This window comes from Rhea americana, unplaced genomic scaffold, assembly GCF_003343005.1.
Source record: "Rhea americana isolate MKP2758 unplaced genomic scaffold, rheAme1 scaffold_111, whole genome shotgun sequence".
Classification (NCBI taxonomy): domain Eukaryota; kingdom Metazoa; phylum Chordata; class Aves; order Rheiformes; family Rheidae; genus Rhea; species Rhea americana.
This window is the reverse complement of record NW_028185162.1, coordinates 2,007,225-2,030,881: the sequence shown is the minus strand read 5'-3', so window position 1 is coordinate 2,030,881 and position 23,657 is coordinate 2,007,225. Positions and strand designations below refer to the sequence as shown.

General features: G+C 41.9%; 1 protein-coding gene across 1 annotated transcript in view; it reads right to left on the bottom strand.

The window, feature by feature from the left end:
- The window catches only part of CUX1 (cut like homeobox 1), a 198,428-nt gene that overhangs the window by 16,643 nt on the left and 158,128 nt on the right, over positions 1-23,657 (bottom strand). Inside the window, exons 19-22 of the mRNA XM_085314717.1 lie at positions 23,434-23,599; positions 22,753-22,809; positions 1,912-2,214; positions 354-416 (exon numbers count right to left, since the gene is read on the bottom strand). Coding sequence (XP_085170843.1) covers positions 354-416; positions 1,912-2,214; positions 22,753-22,809; positions 23,434-23,599 — 589 coding nt within the window. The remainder of the gene's footprint in view (positions 1-353; positions 417-1,911; positions 2,215-22,752; positions 22,810-23,433; positions 23,600-23,657) is intronic.

Here is a 23,657-nt window from a genome sequence, read left to right as displayed (position 1 = left end):
CTGCCCCCAGCACTGCAATTTTTCAATAGCTCATTGCATTTTCTTCCCTCTGTATCTAAATGATATGTCRCCCTGACATATGTAAAACTATGATATTTGTGCCTAGGAATACTAAAAGGAATGGGAGGAGAGACCCGCCAAACATGTTCTGGTTTGCCAAGTCATCTAAGATAATTTCATGCAATCATGGTCTTTAGTGGCTGCTAATATTTGAACAACCCAGCCACAAAGACCTGGCCTAGGACAGGTTCACAAGGCCCTGTGGCCTAAGACAGAGAAACCTGAGCACCAAGTCAGTCTGGTGCACTAGCACACTGAGGGCGCAAAAGGAGACATTGAAACTGGTTCCACACCTAATGCAGAGTTTGGGGCACATTTCCTGGCTCTTCTGCTGCTTTTTAGGCTTGTCAGCCACACTGTAGGAAAACAAAAATCATGGGAAATAAAAAAGACTAAGTAAAAATGGCATCAAAGCAAATGTAAACAAAAATACTTTTCAAACCTCTCTGGAACACCAGAGCAGGTACAGCACTCAACAGCATTTTGCCCAAAAACTAGGGGCTTGAACCTGCTAACTCTTACCATGACTTGTGGCTTTATTTCTACATTGACTCCACTGAACATGCAATTGCTGTCTGCCCATGCCAATGTGCATGAGTGGGTAATTTTGCTGGGTTCAGTGGAACACACTCTCATGAAGGAGTATGTCCAGAATCAGGTCATTTTCTTTCTTTCTTTCTTTTTAAAATTATGCTAAATGAGAACTTGCCACCTCCCTTCCCTCCACCCTCAGAATTCTTCCCATTTTTTAAAATCTAAGATAACACCATCTGTTATTTTGTGTCTAGCTGAGAAATGGTCCCTTCTATGAAAACAAGAGAGTCTTTACTTATACAGTTACAACATTCAGATGATTTGGGTAGAACCCTTCTCATACAAATATTATCAGTCTAAATGAAAGCTTATCATTTTGGTCCCCCCCTCTAGTGAATGGAGAGAAACTGGCACCTCTGGAGAGTGATTCATCCAACCATCTCAGATATCTGCTTTGAACGTCTAAACGCAGATGAGGTGAGTCCCATGCTAAGCATCAGAAGCACATATAGGTTAACACTGGAGCAKCCTTACTGCTTTCCAGCATGAGATCTCAAAGAACTCCTACGGGTTTCCCAGTGCCTTGAGAGGGAAGTGACTGTTAAGCAGACAAGAACTAGTGACTTACTCAGAGGCATTGTGGAAGTATTAAGTGTGGATCTCCCAAACCTCCCACACTCAGGTCAGGTTATTCCCTTCGCCTACTCCAAATATTGCCAGCCATTAAGTATAGTCAACATTATACTTAACCTGGCACCCCAAAACTCATCTGCAGGCAAAAGCAGCCTTAGCTTTACAGGTGTCTAAGCAAAATAACTAAATGGCCCTGCAGACTTACCTACAGGTTCACATAAACCTCGACCGAGTCTTAATTCACCCTTCTAGCTCTACAGGCACACTACACTTTTGCCTCTGATGCCCTTCCCTTTCCAGCCACACTGGGACTCCTTTATTTCACCTATGCCTAAAACGCTGGGGCCCTGAATCTACAAGCATTTGGGAATCAGTATTTCTCAAGAGAACAACTCACTGGCTTTTGGATTTGCTGGACTGTATTTAGGGAGATGGGAGCARTATCTGGCTGGTGAGCCAGAAGCAAAGCTTAAGAAGAGAAAGGGTGTGATGACATTTTGTTATGAAGCAGAGTACTACAATCTGAAAGCATTTTTCTATTGGGTTATGAACAATTCTTCTGAACAGATTAATGTTCAGGCCAGAGCCTAAAACCAGGTGTCCTTGCCTACGGAAACATAACTTAAAAATCAGAGCACGAATATTTCCTCTTTTATCAACAAAGATGAGAATAAAGTAATTTACCAAGATTGTTGTCCGTTAGCACTTCTTTGACCCTTTTTGTAATGCCATAGGTATCCAGTTCAGGTGACATAGCAACCAGCTCTTGAATGCTGAGGGCTGAGTGGCCAGCCAGAGGCAAAGGTGTTGTAGACTGGGATTCGGAGGCAGGTGGCTCACTAGATTCCTGTGATTTGCCATCCTTACTTGTCTCTATAGCAGGACAGGGTTGCTGTACCAATTCGGTCAGGCTCTTCACTGATTCACTGGAGCTCATAGGAGATTCAGGAGCAGGACTGCAACTGGCAGAAGTCTTTGGAGTGCTTTCTGTAATTAAAAAAAAAAAAAAAGAAAAAGAAAAAAGAAGACCTCACTTTAGCATAACTGTAATGTTTTGATTGCAGGATATTTAACTTTCCTTCTCATTTAAATTCTATCTACTTAAAGAAATGCCTAAGTACGCAAAATGCTACTTCTTATGACTTGGTTACTGAAAAGCTTCTTTTCAAAAACAGAATTATTTTGTAATTTTATCTAGCGTCATCTCTGCTTTCTCATAAAGGCAAGATGTACAAATAAAAAAAATAAAATTAGGAATAAATGAAGTGCAATACTTTGTAAGGCTGCAAGGAATTTCCTTGGTCAGGAAATCTCATTGTCTAGCTTTTCACATTTTCCTGTAAGAATGCTCTTACATTTACTGTTATAGACCAATAAGAACTCATTTAACCACTATACTGTAGTGTCAGTGAAGGATTTTCTAGAAATGATAGAACTTATCTTGAGAATATTGCTGATTTCATACTCTGTTCATCACTTGCATCACATTTTCACATATCTGCTCTTTGTCCAGAAATAACTTAATTATAAGATAACTTTTAATCTTGCTATGTTATGCCAGATAACGCGTTCACAGAATCCAACATAAAGATAGCTAGCGGATCAGGAGACACCAAAATTTGTTATGTAAGCATTTTGTTTGAAAGAAAGCTTTCTGAATCTGTTAATTTTTCAATAACAGTAACTTCCGTACAAAACGCTCTTTTCCCTTAATAAGTTCACTTTTATCTTTAAATAGAAGTTACCAACTACTCAAGGCAGAAAATCCAAACATCTAATATAGAGTACAGTCTGAACTTTTCCTTTAAAGCAACGACATGTGAAGAACATGTTTTAGAAGAAAAATTCCCCACAAATGATAAGGAATATATTAGATTTCTCCATCCACTTTTCCCTTTCTGGGGGATCGCCTCCTCCTTGCTGTCTGTCCCTCTTTCATTACTTGACAACATTATCGTACGTATCTCGGATTCACACATCAGTGGATTCATCTCGAGATCTCTGGAGGAAGCTTAGGAGTCCATCTCACAGCAAAAACTTGGTCTGTGCAACAGAACTGTGTGTGTTCCTGAGCACTGCGACACCACTGTGACACCAATTCACTCCGCAGCGCCAGGTCCTACCACTAGCAAGGCAATGGCTAACATCAAATTCCACCTTTTTTCCCATGTTTGTTCATTTTCCAGAAGATGGTCAAATAATTGCAAAATATGCAGATCATGCAGCATGGAAAGCATAGCCTAAATACTAGAGTAAAATGCTACTTTAGTAAAAATAGGGTTCAAATGAAGCAGGCTTCACAGTAAGATGGTGTTATTCAAGCTAACAGAAGCTTTTACCATACTTCATTTAAGAAAGATTCCCTGACACATTTACATAAAGTTACTCTCTCAAATCAAGCAATTGGGATTCTTTTCTCAGCGGTTTATGAAAGATGTAGAAGAGGCAGATAAAAAAAAGGAAAGCCAGGTTCATATAAATCTTTAAGGCAATATGGATCCTACAAATCTTATTTCTTTTCTCTGCTTCACCCTAGGTCATCATACAACTGAATATAAAACCCAGCAAATGTTATTTTTGTATCAGGAGCAGCAAAGGAATTGTACTGTAAATTTGCCCTGATTCACCCATGCGAGGGACCAATTTGGCAGATCATCCATCTTGTTCACTGTACACTGTCAAGGATGGCATGAATTCCCTACATGATAAACAGATTTCTTTGCAGGTCTGTGTCCTTTAACCCACAGCAAGGTCAAAATTATGGCTGCCTAGCTAATAAACCGCACGGTGCTGGTTCAAGTTCCCTCTAATTTTGTCCCTTGTGCCAGCTTATACAAATCTTACTGAATAACTAGAGCAGCTGCAAATTTCCTATACAATTCTTCATCCGTGCACTGCAAACCACACGCACGCACGGAGTGCAGAAAAAATCCAACTCCCTCCCCAACCCACCCAGGACTAAACAAAAGCCTTCACAAACGCTGCCTCTTCCCTCTCCCTTCCCTGCCCAGCCTAATTATGTAAACAACAAAGGTAATCTATATTATCATCTATCACTGAAATGCTTCATGTTGCTCACATATTAGCTTATTTATTTTTTATATCGCATATCAAGAGCTTGCTTGAATTTCATTTTTAAGACCAATCTGCTGCTTATTTACTCAAAAAGGTAGGATTATCTGAATCTAATTTTGGAAGGCAGTACAGATGACAAACTGTTTTTTTTTTCCTCCTCCAACAAAATGCAAGTGTACAGTGATTTCAAATGAGGCGTTATGCATGTATACTTCAGATYACTCAAAATATGCCCTCCATTCATTTTTAGCACTTTCCCCTTATGGAAAAACATTTTCAAGATCACTTAAATATTTGTGGGAAAAATCCATTATTTGGAAAACTCTATCCAATAATCAAATAATGCAAACATTTCCTGTTAATCTATTTAAAAAATTAAATAGACATGTAGAGTACAAGTGACTGCTGACAGAACAAAGGGGAAAATTGAATGTATTCACTATTACAGATTTAACTGTCAATCTACAGTCATTTCATATGTTTTATGAAATAATTTGTCCGTATTCATTCCTCCCAGGCTCCCCACAGGACAAAGAAACAAATTCCAGATATCTGAAAATACATATTAAGATTTCAAAAGTAGCAATTGAACATTTCCAACGAAAATAATACAGTGAAAGGATATTTCTTTAAAACATGCTCTCCTTTATTAACACCAGTCTTCACTGAAGAACAGCACCAAGTTAAGAGTAATCCAGTTTCCTAAGGGTGCATAACTGATGCTCACCGAAGGCTTACATATGTTTGTATTTAGTGAGAAAGAGATCATTTTGTCAATATGAGTACAAAATTRCATTATGATAGGCTATGGGTATCCCATCATGCACAACTGGCCTACCTCAGGGCCACCACTTATTGACAAAGTTACTTTAATAAATTCCAGATAAACTTCACTTATTCCAAAGGGATGTTGYGTTTTATTTAAATTACTTCCCTGGGGACTTTCCTAGAAAATTTCCTTTTCAAGCTACATAGGAGAGAACAACTATTTCAACTGGAATATTTGCAAACATGGATTACTTGACTTTCCAAATGACTCTTGGCTGTGGTTTCAAAAAGATTTTCCTGTCATTTCGTTAAATATTTGCTCATAAATACCAGATTTCAAAGAGACCACTTGTAGCATAGAGTCTAGCCCATCCGGTAAGTGCTCAGTTCAGGAGCTTCCAGGGAACTYTGTGTCACCAAGTGCTTTCCAAGCCCTGTTAGCAAGCAAAAGCCCTAATGCTGCAGTAACAAAGTGCTAAAAGTAAACAGCTGGTGAGATCAAGAGCATCACCAACGTACTAGTTCACTGCAGCAGCTGAGAGGGTGATTTTATTTTTTATTTTTTAAAAAAGTCTCAGCCACAAAAAGTGAGCCATACCCTGCAATTTGTAGGAGAGGGCAGCAAGGACTCCAGCAAACCAGACTGCCCCCAAACTAACCTGGTGCAAAGATGCCGTTCCCACTGTAATCTYGACAACCTATGTGCTTTTTAGGAGMGACAGGCCAGGGAGGCGAGGTGGTGGAGTTGCTCTTYATGTGAGAAAGCAACTGGAATGCATCCAGCTCTGCCTAGGCGGGGAGGAGGAGAAGGCAATTGAGAGCTTATGGGTAAAGATCAAAGGGCACCCACTACTGTAGGTGTCTACTACAGGCCACCTGACCAGGAAGAGAAAGTTGATGAGGCCTTCTACAGACAGCTAGAAGTAGCCTCACGATCACAGGTCCTGGTTCTCATGGGRGACTTCAGCCACCCTGACATCTGCTGGAAGGACTACACAGCAAGCCACAAGCAGTCCAGGAGGCTCCTGCAGTGCATTGATGGTAACTTCTTGTAACAAATGGTGGAGGAGCCTACGAGGAAGGGTGTCCTGCTGGACCTTGTCCTTACCAACAGAGAGGGACTGGTTAGAGATGTGCAGGTTGGGGGCAGCCTTGGCTGCAGTGACCATGAGATGGTGGAGTTCAGGATCCTGCAGGAAAGAACTAAGGCAACAAGCAGGATTGCAACCCTGGACTTCAGGAGAGCAGACTTCGGGCTCTTCAGAGACCTAATTGGTGGAACCTCATGGGTTAAGGCCCTAGAAGGAAGGGGGGTCCAGGAGAGCTCGCTAGTATTCGAACATCACTTCCTCTAAGCTCAAGAGCAGTGCATCCCTCTGAGTAAGAAGTGCAGCAAAAGGGGCAGGAGACCTGCATGGGTGAGCAAGGAGCTCTTGGCCAAATTCAGACAGAAGAAGAAAATACGCAGACTGTGGAAGAGGGGACAGGCTACTTAGGACAATTATAGGAACGCAGCCAGAGTATGTAGAGATGCTGTGAGGAAGGCTAAGGCCCAACTGGAATTGAGCCTGGCAAGCGATGTCAAGGACAGTAGGAAGGGCTTCTTCAAATACATCARYAGCAAGAAGAGGACTGGGGAAATGTGGGCCCGCTCCTGAATGGGGCGGGGGCCCTGGTGACAAGGGACACGGAGAAGGCAGAATTACTGAATGCCTTCTTTGCTTCAGTCTTCACTGCTAAGGGCAGCCCCCAGGAATCCCAGAGCCTGGACGTGAGGGAGAAAGTCCAGAGAAGGGAAGACTTTCCTTTGGTTGAGGAGGATAGGATGAGAGACCTTCTGGGCAGGCTGGACATCCACAAATCCATGGGCCTGGATGGGATGCACCCATGGGTACTGAGGGAGCTGGCGGATGTTGTCGCCAGGCTGCGCTCCATCGTCCTTGAAAAGTCCTGGAGAACTGGAGAGGTGCCTGAGGACTGGAAGAAAGCCAGTGTCACTCCGGTCTTCAAAAAGGGCAAGAAGGAGGACCCAGGCAACTACAGACCGGTCAGCCTCACCTCCATCCCTGGAAAGGGGATGGAACAGCTCATTCTGGATGTCATCTCCAGACATATGGAGGAAGAGAAGGTGGTCAGGAGTAGCCAGCAYGGATTCACCAAGGGGAAATCCTGCTTAACCAATCTGATAGCTTTCTCTGATGGAATGACTGGCTGGGTAGATGAGGGCAGAGCAGTGGACGTTGTGTACCTTGACTTCAGCAAGGCTTTTGACACTGTCTCCCCTAACATCCTCCTAGAKAAGCTCAGGAAGTGTGGGTTAGACGAGCGGACAGTGAGGTKKATTGAGAACTGCCTGAAAGGCAGAGCTCGGAGAATTGTCATCAGCGAAGTGGAGTCTAGTTGGAGGCCTGTGGCTAGTGGTGTCCCCCAGGGCTCAGTACTGGGTCCCATCCTGTTCAACTTCTTCATCAATGACCTGGATGAGGGGACAGAGTGCTTCCTCAGCAAGTTTGCTGTGAGAGCTGGGCCTGTTTAGGCTGGGGAAGAAAAGACTGAGGGGGGTGGATCTTATCAATGTGTACAAGTACCTGAAGGGAGGGTGTCAAGGGGATGGGGGCAAACTCTTTTCAGGTGTCCCATGTGACAGGACAAGAGGCAATGGGCAGAAATTGAACCACAGGAAGTTCCGCCTGAACATAAGGAGGAATTTCTTCCCTGTGGGAGTGACGGAGCACTGGAATGGGTTGCCCAGAGAGGTTGTGGAGTCTCCTTCTCTGGAGAACTTCAAGGCCTGCCTGGATGCAACCCTGTCTACCATGCTCCAGGTGACCCTGCTGAGCAGGGAGGTTGGACTAGATGACCTCCAGCGGTCCCTTCCAACCTTACTGATTCTATGGTTCTATGAACCAAGCCCCAAGCATGCCACAGAGATGCAGTTTGACAAGACAACGTTAAATGGCCAAGAAACTTGTGCAACTTTTCTACAGTGTCTCTTATTAAATCATTATAAGCTGATTGAGAGCAGCAATGAAAGATTAAAGTACACTGTAAATGCATTTAAGTGATCCAAATATTCTAAAGCTGCAAATAGAACTGAGTCATAAAAGCTGAAAAGACTCCTCCATGCACCTTTTACATTATTCATTCAGAATATATGTGTTTAGGGTTTTGAAGAGTTAGGCACTTCCAAACCGTTTTTAGAAAGCATACTCAAATATGCAGTGTAGAAAATAATAATCAAATGTAAATCAAATACTAGGAAGCGATGTCTGCATGAATGTGCCAACAGTCTGAAACATTTGAAAAGTGTGAGTGGCCTCCATTCATATCTAAAATATAAARGCAACTGAAATATCAACCCTGACTACTTCACAGCTGAAAAAAACACCTAGGAAGAGAGAGCTATGACCATACAGGGAGGGCCAGAACTCAAACCTTTGATGACAAATATGTCTTCAGAGACACAAACATATCTGATGCAGTTTGTGACTACCAGAGCACCATACTCGTGAGGCATCACGACTGGCAGAACATATGGTCCTTSTTCCTAAGTGAGGAAATTCTTCAGTTTAGTTTTCTTCTACTACAATCCTAGAAGGGTGAAGTATCGTCCAAAATGAAGATATATAAATGAGTGTAAACAAAGCCAACATTATATAAGTATCTTCCAGATATTTCTTTTTCTAATTTCTTTTTAAATGCTATTTTTCTAATGTAAAATTGCTCCTTGAACGACCACCAACAAAAAATAACACAGTCATTAGAACTTGCCCAWTTTCCCTCCATTTAGTACCTGTCAGTTAAGAAAGAAAGTAAACATTGCAATTTAGAGTCTATGACTAAGGTCTGTTTGAGCATATAATGATACTGGCTGAGAACAGTATCAATCTGACCTTGCTTTAACTATATGAACACAGAAAATYGTTTGTGGTCTTGCATTCCTTATTGCAACGGATGAAGCCAAATGATGCTTTGGTCCCTTCCATCCTCTCTCTATGCCTCCCTCATACTTTCTAGCATGACACAGTTCTGGAAAATATGAGACGGTCTAAAAACAGAATTCTGGCTTCAGTTCACTGGTTATGGTGGTTTTCCTGAATCTAACATTAGATTTTCTTGTTCCTCCACAACAACAACATTTCCTGCCCCATGTTGAGGTTCACATTCCCTATACCAGACCTACGTCCTGAATTACTTGAATACTGACTGTACAACATTTTGGACTATGATTATTCCACAGGTGTCCTCGAAACTACCTGAAAACATTTCCCTTAACACAGTGTCAGCCTGTTATATTGCTCTACAAGGTCTGATCATGTTCTCCCATCGTAACATGACAAAATTCCTACAGGGTTTAATGAAGCTCCTGCTGAGCAAGAACCAGCTGCCACTTGACGGAGCCAGGCTGCACTGCGCTCCTTTCTCATGCACCAGTGCGTTCCTGAGGATCACCTGCTTGGGGTTGCATCATCTCAGAAATTAGAAACACTTCATTATATCCTGCAAAACTGCAGGACACTGGTCAAGGGGGATCGTTTTTGAGATGTACAGTAACTCCTCTGACCGTAAGTAGCAATGTTTGCSAACACTGTTTGCCCATACAAAAGCAGCAGGCAGCTCAGATCCATGGCACAGTCAGAGGGAACCTCCTGCTGAAGCTCAGGACACCACCAATGCAAAGACTTGCAGGTGACGCCTGTGATAATCCCCTGGAAAATCACAGACATCTACATTACCTGCCATCAGTCTCAGATGCTTTCCCATCAACAGAGATATCTAGACAGCAGTGCAGTGTTGAGACACGGATACCATTTCACTGGTCCCAGAAGCATCACACTGCTGTCCGCCAGCGTGTGGGGAGATTCCTTAAGTGGGATTTCTTGCAGTAATTTTGAGAACTTGGCAGATAAGGCATTTTTGTTCAGACCTTGTTTCAATTCCTGCACCCAAGGCAGCAAGCTTACTTTTTACCCACTTGTAAATCAAAGCCACGCTCAGGGCAAAGATGTGCTACAAAAGCATTCAATTCTCAAGCAGAAAATTCAAGCTCAGTGCACCAAGCCTCTCTTCCCAGCACGCCTGCCTGTATATACAGAATACCTGCTACCTCTGTGGCTCAGGAGCTGCTGAGTGCATAACTTGCCCAACCTTTGAGACGAACACAAGCTCAGCTAATAGGCTGCAAAAGGACTCATGGGGAATAAGGTACAAAACAGGGAGAAGTTGGGGGAAGACCATGCAAAACACAGAAGGTATTCAGGGGGCCTCTAAAAGGATTATGAAAAATATTATATTCTAAAGACAGCAGGCAGACAACAGCTGCCTTAACTTTTAGACAGAAGTGGATTGAAAAAGCAGACCCACTATAATTTTCAGAGACAAATCTCTGTAGTTTATCTGATCCACTATTTAAATTTCAATACACAATCCCTCTATCTGCAGTAATAATAACCTAAATTCCATTTAGTGTTCATTTGAGCAGTCAGGATAAAGTCATTTCTTATTATCTCCCCACTGTGTAAAAAACAGCTTGAAGGTAGGAAGTCAGCAAGCATTTTCACCAAAAAGTAATTATTGTAAGTGACATTTTTACTGCTGGCATGCCATAAGGCGAACTGCGCGTTTGGAAGGACAAGTTGCTAAAGCAAAATGACARGGTACTCTGTGACATTCCGACAAGAACCCAAACATTAGTTAACTGGCGGTTGGTTTGATGTACCACTTTTTGTAATGTCCAAAAGCTCAGGCTTCGGGTCTCTGCCAAACTAGTCAAATTCAAAGTTACTTCTAAATGAACGGCAAGAGCGACACCGCCGCGCTCGGCGCTCCGCTCGTTCCCTTTACAGCAAATTACTAGAGAAGATGAAAGCAGACAAACGCGGACAGGAGATTTCTCTGCAACCTCTTAAAAGAGCATTTGATACTGCAGGGCCTGCATTTACCTACTCTTACAGATGAGTTAATGGACAACAACAAACCTGGCAGGTTGCCTGAGATCAAAGTGTCTCATACTGGGACTGGATTAGTTTCCGTTTTCCCCTAATTATTAGGCTGCAGAGTCTGGCCAATTTCTAGACCGAAAAAACAGGGTAATGGCAAAAACAAGCAATGGCAACGTAGGCAGGACAAGGGAGTTATTCTATTTTCTAGGTTCTGTAAATTTCAGACAGATTCTGTTTCTCATCCTTTGACTTAATTTTAAATTGAATTTTATGTCTGCCTTTACAGGATCTCCTAAAGCATCACAACTTTCCAGGTACCACTGGTGGAGCGCAAGTTGGAGCTATGTAATAAATCAGCTAAGCATTTGTGGCACGATACAGCAATAAAACCCTCTTATGACTAATTAATAGAATACATTTATGAACGCTGAACACTTTCTCACAGGTAGTGTTTTTAGTGGATTTGCTTTAAGTGAGTGGTTCTTGCCTAGTCACAATTTGCAAACTGATATGGTTTATAAATATACGAACCTCCTCAGAGTCATAAATTTGTGTGCACATATAATGATACAGAGTACGTAGGCACATGCATTCATGGTTGCAAGTGCTTGCTACAGCTGCAATTACAGATTTCCACCATGACCGTGGGGATTTTGTTTATTTCACAAATGTTAACTTTGGGGAAAACGTTATTTTGGTTTTTGCTCAGAGGGAAATCTTGTGTGTGTGTTGGGGGGGGGGAAGAAACCCCTTTAGGAAAGCGCACAGATGTACGCTTATCTGCACTGAAATGGGAGGAAACCAGCTTTGGTTAACTCAAAAATTACTAGGGGAGTATTAAAAATAAAAGTCTCCATTCTGTATATGAATATAGGAGCACATATCACTATCTGCATGATCAGGGTAAAGGTTAAAAGTACCTGAAAAAAACTGCTTCTGAGTATTGTTAAGGGATTACAGGATATTGTTGCAATTCTATGCTGCATATTCAACAGCTACATGTTAGCACCAAGCTTGAATTAAAAAAAAAATAGTAATAATGTTAAGCCACAGGTCCTAGAAAGCAGAAGCTAGAGAAATCAGACAAAATTCAGAGAAAAGAAAGATAGGAGTTGGAGTTAGTCTCATGAAGAAAGATTGATGTCGGACTTTCAAAAGAACATAGGGATGTTAGGTGCTAAACCTCATTTTAATGTGTGTGTAACCACAAAAACCTTGCAGATACTCTTGAAAATCCCACTGCAGTGCCCCAAACCACTGAAAGACTGCAGAGGCTCATAATCAAGAACTGACATCAATATTTGTTTGAGATAAACCCATCCTGGCTCCATTCTTTACTTCCCTTCCTGCCCTTCAGTGAACCACAGCTGTGCTGTCCCTAGAGTTTGGGGGACCAAAGCTGTGAATCATGTTTTACACAGCAACTCTCTCCCCAACAAACACACACACACCCCCTAGCAACAAAATATGGGGGGGGAAGGGGCTAAGAATATTAGTCTGGATCTCCTTSCTCATCTCCTTCACAATTCAAGCCCACGTACCGCTGTGCCAGCACAGCCAAGGCGTGAGCAGGTGAGGGCACAATTTGTTATGTGAGAGGTTACGGAAGAACAGTCTCTTACGGCAACACCAATGTTGGACAAATTATGACAGAAGTCCTAGTGCAGCCTTGAGAGTTCAGCGTTGCTTGCTGAATGATAACCGAAGAAAACACTGTGCTCAGGGACACCTGACCAAGCTTATAACTAGCCAGCAGTAGGTCTAGCTCCATGGCAATCTCTGACTGCTCAGGCTGGATCGTATTTAGCTAGAAACCGGGTTATTCGGACTGTCTTCTTCAKCTCACAAGCTTAGACTGGATCAGATTTTTCTTCCTGCTTCTTCCAAAGCTTTTGCCACCTGGCATAAGCCATTGCCATCACTCAGGTCCAACTCCTCCTTCTCCAGACCACTGGACAAGACATTGCTGAAGGCACCACTAAGGAAACTGCTTGCAGCCCTYTGCACACATCTTTCAGACCACAATACCTCAAGCAGCCTAGACCACACCTTGTATCAGCCGGTCCCCTACCACAATTTGATAGATGCTTTGTGCCCCACCAGTGCAAAACACTTAATAAACTGAAAAAAGCTCTGTTCTGCATAAAACACGCACCGTGGTACAGCTGGATGTGCAGAGGCAAATTCAGTTTCTCTATGTAGGAGGAAAAGGCAAAAGCAACCATGTTGTAGAACGCTGAACAGTAGTATGGAGTAAACTCAAACCATCTAACCTCTCTCAAGTTAGGATGATTCTCACAATTCTAAGTTGATGGACAGCCATGGTGTGGATGGGCTTGTATGGGCAAGTATGGATTCCTGTGAAACACGGTTTGAACATCCCAAATGTCAAAAATATTGTGCAGAGAGATACAACTTGATTTAATCCATTAAGAAGAAAAGTTGCATTGAGATCTCCAACTTTGGAATGGAGGTATCACCAAAAACATCAGATAAAACTCTAAAATATAATGCTTTAAGGAATACTTCTGAAATAGCCTATAAGGAAGTTGGAGGTCACTATCTAGCCACAATTTTAAGTGCTGTTTTACAACCATGAAAGGGGGAAAAAGGGAGCTTRATGCTTCTTTTAGCTCGATGTAGACATAGACTCAGAAACATCAGAAAATCCCCAGAACAGATCAACAGCCCCCCCGTGCATCCCCAGTCACAGTGGGCAAAAGTGGATGGCTGTGGAAGAGGTACACAACAAGCATGAGTGTTGGTCTTCTCAAACACACAGCTCCTCCTGCCTTCTTGAGCCAAAAGTAGGGCCTTTTCAAAATGTAAAATAACACAAAATACTTTTTTTTTTTTTTTTTTACTTCTCACCTTTAAACAATTAGAAAAAAGCTTTCTAAAATGAAATCAGATTTTAATTTAGGTGATTAACGGCAAAATCATGGCTGCTTTAAAACACATCATTCTCCAGTTCTAATCTTTACTTAATATTCTGATTTTTCTGTGTTTCCATAACTTAGTGAGAAGTCAATATTTAGAAATAACTGTTGGAAAAGACTTTTAATAACCTTCTTATTAAAACAGCTTGTGTGCAGAAGCCTTCTTAAGGATTTTCTGAATATTAAAACAAATATGTCACGAAGGCAATCAATCAAGATGCCACAACTCCACATATTTATATTTTTAGTATAATCAAAATAAATGAGTGCACAATACCTTCTGGAAAACAGACTTAAGTGCTTTTAGGGGGTCTGCTTCGGTTTACAGCGCCTCTGTTGACTTGCTGACCTTGCGATCAGGCGCTACGCTTTGCCGTGTTGCCATCATTACGACTTGTTTGCTGTCCTCCACCACCGTAAGCCTGAGCACGAAGGTATTTCTACGTTCCCCTTTGAGGTTTTAACCTCTTGTTTGCTTCAGATAGAGAGTATGAAGCAGAACACATGCACGCTGTGCATCTAACTCTACCATCAAATACATTTCCCCCTCTACAATSTAGATATTCATCTGCTATAGGCAAAATCCTCACGGGATGGATCAGAGGCTAATGACTGGATTCTTTCCCTCCTAGTAAAGTCCTATCTAACATCCAGGGCACAGCGGATTGTTCTTCATCTTAAAGAAAGCACTCAAAGAAGAGTGACCCTGAACACTGCTACACTCAGCGTGCTCCTATTCGGGAGCAGTACTGGCTAAAGTACTGAAACAAAATGACATTTACATTGCACGCATCAATATTATAAAAGCTATTAAGGTACATTATTTTACACATCCTCATAATCTCGCCATACTGCTTTACTTAATTTGTGATAAAATTGTTGAGAAAGGGTACTTAATGTAGGACAGTCAGTAAAAGTAATTTATCATCTTCYCGCTTCGGTGCTCACGTTATCAGCGAACTCATTTTCTGCATTCATCATGCAATCAGCCTATTATTTGCATATTAATCAGGCAGTGGACCATGAAAGAGCCGCATCCCAGCCAAATGCTGCACTATCTCAGGAGGAACACTCAGTAATTATCATACATCAGTGTTATGATGTGGTAATTGATTATAACATCTTTCTGTTGCCCCTGGGGAGTCCCACTGCTAACCCAGCTTCAGGCATTCTGTGCAGATTTTTCCCTGAAAATTAGAGAAACCATTGCTGTCCTTTTATTAGTTTTCCTTTTCCTTTTTTTTTTTAACCTTTACAATAGGCAGCTCTCTGAGCATTTCCGAGGTACTTTTTTTTTTCTGTAATGAAACCTTCATTAGAAAAAAAACTCCATCTGCCTCAGATCAGAAAATTAAAACAAAAACCAGAAACAAAACAGTTGGGCTTGTTCTTGTTCATCCTCTCTCTTTCAAGGCCTGGTGGCTTTTTAGGTGCTGGTATTGCTTACATAATACCCTTCCCCATCAAACAAAATAAAATGTTGCAACTTCAATAGACAGTAATTGCAAAGTTCGTATAAAGGCAGTTAAGCTGCTTTATTTAGGTGCCAAATGAGAGGCTAATTTTGGTCCTCTCGGAAAGGACAAATGAAACATCTGCCAGTTCAAACTTGCACTATTTTTAGGATCCCAGTTGCAAAAGAGAGAAACACATACGCAACACAACTGGAGCCACACTGCAGGTCCCGCGCTCCTCTGGGCAAACCCCGGAGGAGGAGGACAGGACCCATCCTGGGCCTTTTCTTCGGAAAGCAGAACTGAAATGGGCAGACTGCTTGGGAAAAGACACCTGCGGGTGCGGAGGGAAAAGACACCTGCGGGTACGCAGTCAGAGACACGCGGGAAGGAGCTTCATCCGGGCTCTGCGGCGAGGCTGGTCCAGCCGGGGGAGAGCTGGCAGGAATAACGCGACGGGGCGAAATTCCTCTGCAAAGCGTCGTAGCCTCGTCAGAGAAGCTCCCAAGACCGACAGCAAAATGGGGATATTTTGTAGACCTCAGGTTTTGCCAATAAAATGGTGCTCAAGTCATTCCAGAGAATGGTCACTCCTTTCAGTCACATCATAGGAAATAATATAAATACAAAGATCTATCTATTTATCTATCTAGTTATCTCTCCAAGGAAATAAGTACCTTTCAAGTTACTGTTAGCAATACCTTTGGGATTTATAAATGTGGGATGTTTACATATCAGCCTTCTTTTTTATTTCCTTTGGCTTATTAATTGGACAGACTTCTGCTTCAATTTTTATTCAAATTCGACTTCCAATCGATTTTCTTTATTTTTTAATGCAAGTGGTGTTTTTTTTTCTTTATCAATTTAAAATAATCACTGGATTCTTTAATTTACAGTTTTTCTGGATGGCTGTCAGCAAATCTAAAAACCTCCAAAAGCTATCAAATTAGGTGAGACAAATTCATCAGCTTTTCCCCTGTCCTGCTGCACTCAAACACAGGGACAGGCTAGAAGGCAACTTAGAAGGTATCAATTTTCTGGTAATTTTTTTTTCCTTTTGGGGAATGATTCACTATCAACTAATACATAGCTCGTAATAATCAAAGGAGCATTTGTTTGCTAGCATCTAACAGGGTGTTTATTTCTCCATTTCTCAGCTYTTTTGCAGAGAATGCAGCTGCCGTGCAGCAACAGCCCCGTTCCGTGATGGAAATCACAACCCGCACACCTTTTTGCAGCATTTCAGGAGCAAAATAACTCATCACCTGTCTCTTGCCTCCCAGGAAAGTGCTCTGYCCCTGCCTCAGGAGCGCTGCACGATCGCCCGGGCAGCCCGGCGGTGCCCGGGAGGGGAACAGCGGCCACTCGGCACCCCACGGCCTCCGGCACACACACGAGCCTCTTGCCCACGAGCAACCAGAAGACAACGTGAGCCTTTGCCAGCTGCCAGCACTCCTCTTCCCAGCAGGAAGACGCCCGGTCCCGTTGGAGAAGAGCCCTCCCGACCTATCTCGGAGAAGAGCCCTCCCAACCCATCTCGCAGCCGCCGGGGAAAGGGCTTCCCCACCACCTCGGCTCCTCGCTGCCGCCCGCCCCGGGGCTGCCCTCTCGCTCCAGTGCTGCTCCAGTGCTTTTTCCTCTTTGGCTTTCTAACGTCTCAGCGCATCGTTTTCCAGACAAGTCCTCGGCGGTTAGCAGCTGGCAGGAGAATGCCCAGCCYGCCTGCGAAGAGGGGCCAAGGTGGGCCCTCGCCCTGAAGAGGGCTCTTGACCTCCAAAGGAGCAAGCAGAAGAAAAAGAAAACACTGGTAATTACTGAAATGAAGTAATAAGTAGTGAAATGATGGAAGTGGAGCCAGAACATTTGCTACAGCATTTCTTTTGAACAATACCTGACCGCTTCATGAACGACATCTACTTTTAGCAACTACTATGCTCACTGGCAGTCTTCCGAACAACCTGAGGAGCGTAGCAGCGATAATGGCCCCAAAAGTTTGTTCTTACATACGTTTTAAAAAAATATTCACTAATTACCTCTATTCTGATAATGAAGAGATTGGGGCAGAGGCATTAAGGTGCCTGGCTGAAGCTACAGAAGAGCCGCACGCATGTCCCCTGCTTGGGGATCCCTTTTCACTTGCACCAAAGCAGAGTGAATGCAAGACCCACGCTCCCAAATCAACCAACACAGCTGCAGCTTGACTGGGTCACTTCTCCCTGATGAGGGCTATGAACTCCTAACCATACTTCAGAGTAAATTCAACTCGCCTTCAGAATACGGTAGCAGGCTCCTCTTTGCCTTTTTAACGTGAAAAGTGTGTTGGTGCTTTGTCATTATAATTCAGCTGCAAAGAATACCTGCCTAGAAAATCATGTTTATTCCATGATTATGTATTTTATTTTAGCACTTTTATAACTGTAAAGCTATGACCAAAATGAGGATGGAATTATCTTAGGCAACTTTAATCACTGGGTGGTTCAACAAGCAGAAAAAAATACAAGTAGGACAAGAGTTTCGCCTCAAATATTGACTGATGGCTGAAGAACTATGGCCACGCGAGACAGCTCATGGAGGAAAGCCGTAGGTAACAGGCAGAAACAAGCAGACAATATCTAGCAATGCTATCCAACGTTATATTAAGAACTAACTGGAAACACTGACTTCACTCTGTGTTCCCAGGCCCCAGTAAGGTGCCTGGACAGGGAATCTCYCAGCTTTATTGATACCATAAAGGCTGCCAGGAAGGTTTTCATGGTCCAAATGTCAGGGAAATGGCACAGAGCATAATCACACACGTTACAGACAGACTACAACAGCTGCCCTTATGAGGAGCCAACCGATATCCTATGGTTTGAAATCAAGACAGCTCCGGCCAACTGCTTCAGAATTGCAATCTCAAGTGCACATAAAGAATGTGCAAGCTTAACCAAGACTCTTCACTATACTTTAGGTTCGCATGAAGGTAACTGTTTTGTTCAGCTCCAAACAAACTTCTAAAATGTATTTGACATCTAGCGCAAAAACTCAAGAAGTGGCCATGGAATATGACCCATCTACACCAGAAACTCTTGCAGTCCTGCAGTCCTACAACTCAGCTGTTAAAAAGCCAAGTGAGCTCCCTTTTCTTCCATTTTATGGACCATGTCCACCAGAGCCGTTTCAAGTCATACACAACTTTAATAAATGACAGCACCAGCAAATTACTGCAGTRCAGGCTCTTTCTTCTTTTGAATTCAAAAATAAAATAACCCAAATTTGGGAAGATCTATCAGCACRACTGACCATTTGTGTGATCTCAAGGCACCGAGATTTAGCACTCCTTGTGCCAATCTGAATTATGCTAAGGAGCACCACCTCAGACAACTATGTTTTTCCAAAACAAGTATAATGAAGGAAATAATCATGAAACATGGAGAGGGAAGGTGAGGTTAGAGCTCTCTCCATTGCCACCATATGGCTAGTGAGATCTTCCCCTAAGGATAACAGGATGATAATCCTGAATATGAATTGCACTGAATCCAAGAYTGAAACACCCTCCCGCTCCCCTTATTTTTCCCAGGGTGGTAAATACCACAGCATCCTTCCCTTATTGGATGAACAGGAAGAGCTACCCCGTACACAGTTAACTACCTGCCCACCTTGCAGCTTCTGTTCTGAAAGATATTACAGAAGCATTTTRGAAATAAAAATGTAATAGATAGTCAGGTCTGTCATCATTCCACAATGTATCTGTTAAAATCTTTACTACACCAAACCATAGATTGCACWTTTTTTTTGAGATTTCTTTCCCAAGAGATGATAAGAAGTAATCTCCCTATTGTTACAAATGTTTTATTTTGAAAATAAAGCTTTTATGCATATTTTAGTTGATCTAAATACAGTAGATCTTGGGTTTTTAAATCACCAGATAATATGCAATTATCTCAAGCTAGATTCTGATTTTGAAACAAGCTCTAATTAGCTCCCCATTTTATGCTGCTATAATCCTTTCTTCAACTCCCATGAGCGTTACTATTGCTAAGCAGCATGAGGTTAGGAATGATGGATGATACCCAGAAAGGAAGACAAACAAAAGGGAAATTCAAAATCCCCTGAGATCACCCGCAGCTGTATCGGCAAATGAAGATTTCCACATTAGGTCATAAGACGACCCTTACAGAAACACATACCAGAAAGGCATGTCTTTTTCCCACTGAGTATTTGCAAGTCTTTAATGTAGTACATAGAGAGTATATGTCCTTCACAAAGGATAAATACAAAAGTGAATAAAAATTCAGCTTGCCTGGAAGTAGCTTTGAAATCAACAGCACCAAAAGAGAAACCGTCCTAATGTGATATAGATGCTCGATAAAGATATAGAACCCCAAAATAAAACAAACTAACAAGAGCTATATACAGTACAAGTATTTAAAAAAACACCCAAGCATGTAAACCTTCTCCTGACACGTGGCTGCTCTCCAAGCCCAACCCAGTTCTGCCSATCAGTAATGGGCCAAATTCATCAAGAAAAAATGCTGATGCAGTTGGGTGACACTAATTCAACTTTTTTTTTCCATGTGATTTGGTCCATGCTTTTGACACACAAATCATTAAAAAGGCAGATTTACCCAAGGGCATTAGAGCATTTAGGTGGAAGGAAATACAGGAAAAAATGTTAGAAAAGGCACAGTGATATTATTTTTGATCACCTAGGGTACAGACACCATTTTTGTCTAAAACACATTCACTGGAACTTGCACAAAAATCTGTTAATCACTAAAGCCATGACTAAAGCTCACAGAAAGAGAATACAGATAAGTATCTGTATATATCTGGTTATAATTTTGGTAYTGACCGTGTTTTTCAAAAACCCTTAAATAGAGCTTGAGAAAASAAAAATGAGCTTGGCTTCTCTTTGCCATCTCAAATTATACATGTATCTGCTTATCCATTCATTCTTATATCTAAAAGGCTGAAATTCTTATATCTAAAAGCCTGATATGCCCATCTCTCCATTYGTGACGATGAAAAACTACTGGACAAAAGAACAGATTTCTCATGAATGAGGTGTTAATCAAAACCTTGTGATCTAAAAGTGAAACTATTTGGGTCAAAAATCCAGAAAATCCTGCTAGTTTGACATAATAATGCCAAACAGTAATGAAAATACTCACAGCTAATAAAAGCTGGAGACATTACTATGCATGTTGACACTCTATACACTGAAGACCTTCTTGGCAAAGCACTCAGGAGCCACTGGATGTATTAGTTTAATTTCACTTCTTTCCCTTCATGCATTCAACAAGTTCCTAGCCAATTATATTACGCAGAAAAGGCTCCAGATCCTTTCTTCGTTTTAAAGCTGTTCTGATTAATTTCTGTTTTAAAATTACAAGTATGTAACCTTTTCTGCCTTGATTTTCCTGGGAAATGTTCTTGGAAGACCTGAAAATTGGAGCTGTTTTTTTTTTCCTGCCCTGGAGTGGAGGATCTTTCACAAATGCATAATTATTTTTTACCTTTTCCAAGCTGTTTGCTGTGCTTTTAATTACAGAACAGCTGTTAATAAAAGCAAATTATCAAACTGCCCTTCTTCATTCAAATAATGTGGTTTTGCCTGTTTATTCTGAGTAATGTCACAACCCTACTTATTCTTTCACATAGAGAAAGGTACCAAGAAAAGAATGTCTTGTAAAACAATTTTATTTTTAATCATCAGAAAGCAGGCAGAAAAGAGCATGAACCCATTTTCTCATTTGTAAGTTTGCTTTAAGGAAAGAAGGACAGCGATCATCAATAACACGATTTTAGTAGCTGATAGGAACGTGTCACATCACAAAATATTAGCTCAAGGGCAGGACCTAAGGAAGGAGATGGGAGTGTGGGAGTGGAACAAAATATCACAGTAGCAAAACTGAACTTCCTGAAGGAAATCACTTTTAGCTGCTGGTGACTGTCATGGGAATCCATAAGGTTGTCAGATTTTAATACTACAGGCTTGTCTTTCAATCTTTTTATAATTACAGTTAGAAATAAATATGATTATTAGCAATAACAATGCAGCCTTTTCCCAGCTCCTCTAATTTCAAATTCCTCTTAAAATGGCTTTAATTAATTACTCATATTTTCCATGCAGTCTTAGGCATCTGTAACTGTAACAGTTACTATTGCATAGCACTAATGCTACAAAAAACCCGTCAATGCATGCTTTTAATGAAGAGCAGCGTATAAAATGTCTCAGAAAATTTCCAYGTTCTCTGTCTGCCTATAAGTAACAATAGCTCTATGATTATTTATAATTTTCTCCAATTTTGGTTGTAGTTTCATGGCTGTTTTTTTCCAGGGGCATTTTTACTTTTATCTTTATTTGCAACTGTTCTTGAGAAAAACATGGATTGAACATCATAATGGATTTTCTTCCAGTAAAATCTTTGAGAATGCAAAACAGTTTCCCAGCAGAGTGAGGAAAAATAGTTCAGCTGGGATATTCAGAATAAACCCAACGAGCTACAGAAAAGACCAATRTTTCAGAACGGCACACGAGTGTGGGAAGAAGAGTATAATCCATCTTTCTCTTTATCCTGAACTGCTGTAATTCTCAAATACAGGGCACTGGCTATAAGTACAGAAGAGGGCACAAGTATTTTTCTAGAGGACAAAACAGCCTGAGTGGTTTACATCAGTTAAACATATCACTGGTAAAAAGACTGTGTGGGTAGAGTTTGGTATCTAACAGCAGGAACGCAGCTGTTCTGTTCCAGTCTCCTTACCACACTGTGGCCATCTTCATAAAACCTTTAGCAATTTGCTTTTCTTCGACACTCATCTTTGCTACATCTTCCTTTTTTTTTTTTTTTTTTTGCAAATGGAAAGGGCGAGGAGAGAGAAGGGATCCGCTTGGAATATTTACCAAAGTTTGACAAAGAAATATGTAACGTGGTCTCTCCCCCACCTTCAAGTTAACAAAGCATATTTTGTGCAAAAGAAAATGGGAAAAAACATGCCAGCAAATAAAGCAGCTGGAGCATGCAGATCACATTACAAACGAGAGGCTTGTTTTACAGCCATTGTCACATGTCAACTTGATAAGCTGAACCATGGTAAAAAACTGCAGAGCCAATGATCTCTAYGATCAGACAGACTCTCTTTGCTTAATATATGCAGCTAAATGGGTGTACTTCCTGGATCTGCCATAGCAACAAGGAGAAGAGGAGGAATTAACTGTGTTAATCAAAAATAAGAGAAAAATTTAAGGTTTTCCGGCATGATACAACAAAACACAAGAAACCTCTTGGCGTCAAAGCAAAAGAAACTTAACCAAAGCACAGCGCGTTACTTCAGCGGAAATCATGAAAAGCGGCTGATTACCTGAGCTTGCACATCCCTGCTGGAGGGAATCCTGCAGTGATGCCGCAGAGTGAAGGACTAGATAAGAGAGGAGAGGAAAATCAGGGAACGGTCAAAGGCGAAGCCAAACCACAAACCACCCGGTAAGGCTCAACAAACAGCAAAAGGCCGAGCGCGCCGAGGGCACGCTGCTCGGTTAAGCCAGCGGCGCTACGCGGGCACGGCCGAGGCCAGCTCTAGTCCGGCCTTTCCGTATCAACGGATGCCAGGATAAGAAGGGGCCACAACAAAAGTGGAATGGCAACGCTGCCCTCCCCCTTTAAAGCTTAATTCTTCTCGCTCGCCTCCTGAGAAAGCGATCAATATTCTCCTAGGGATGGTAATAACCCCCTACATGACTCTAGAAAACCGCACACGAGACCTTCYAAGCGCATTAGCCAAAATTTGGGGAATTACATATCATATTTATGCTCAATAAATATGAGCATAACTTGATAACTCTTGCTTATCAATTACACATAAACGAGCGCTTCTTTTGTAAACATTCCCAGCGAGTCCTCTTAAGAACAGGCTGCGATGCGAGGGGGGACACTTCCACTTACAGAAATGCCTCAACTAACGTAGGGTTGAACTCTCGCTTACTGCAACTTTAAAATGAATTCCTCCTCCTCAACTCAAACAACATAGTGGAATTTTAATTACCTTGTCCTTGTTGCTGCCCTTGCGCGGGCAGGACACACTGTCCCAGCTCCCCATTCAACCAGAGCTGCATACGAATAAATGGTTCTCGGCCTTTTTGGGTCAATTTGCTCCATGGCTTTGGCCTGGAGAGCATGTCACTGACACTTCCTTGGGACAGCCCCAGTACCTGAAGTGAAGCAACCAAGAACGGCACGTTAACACCTTTGATTTGGAAGGGCATAGCT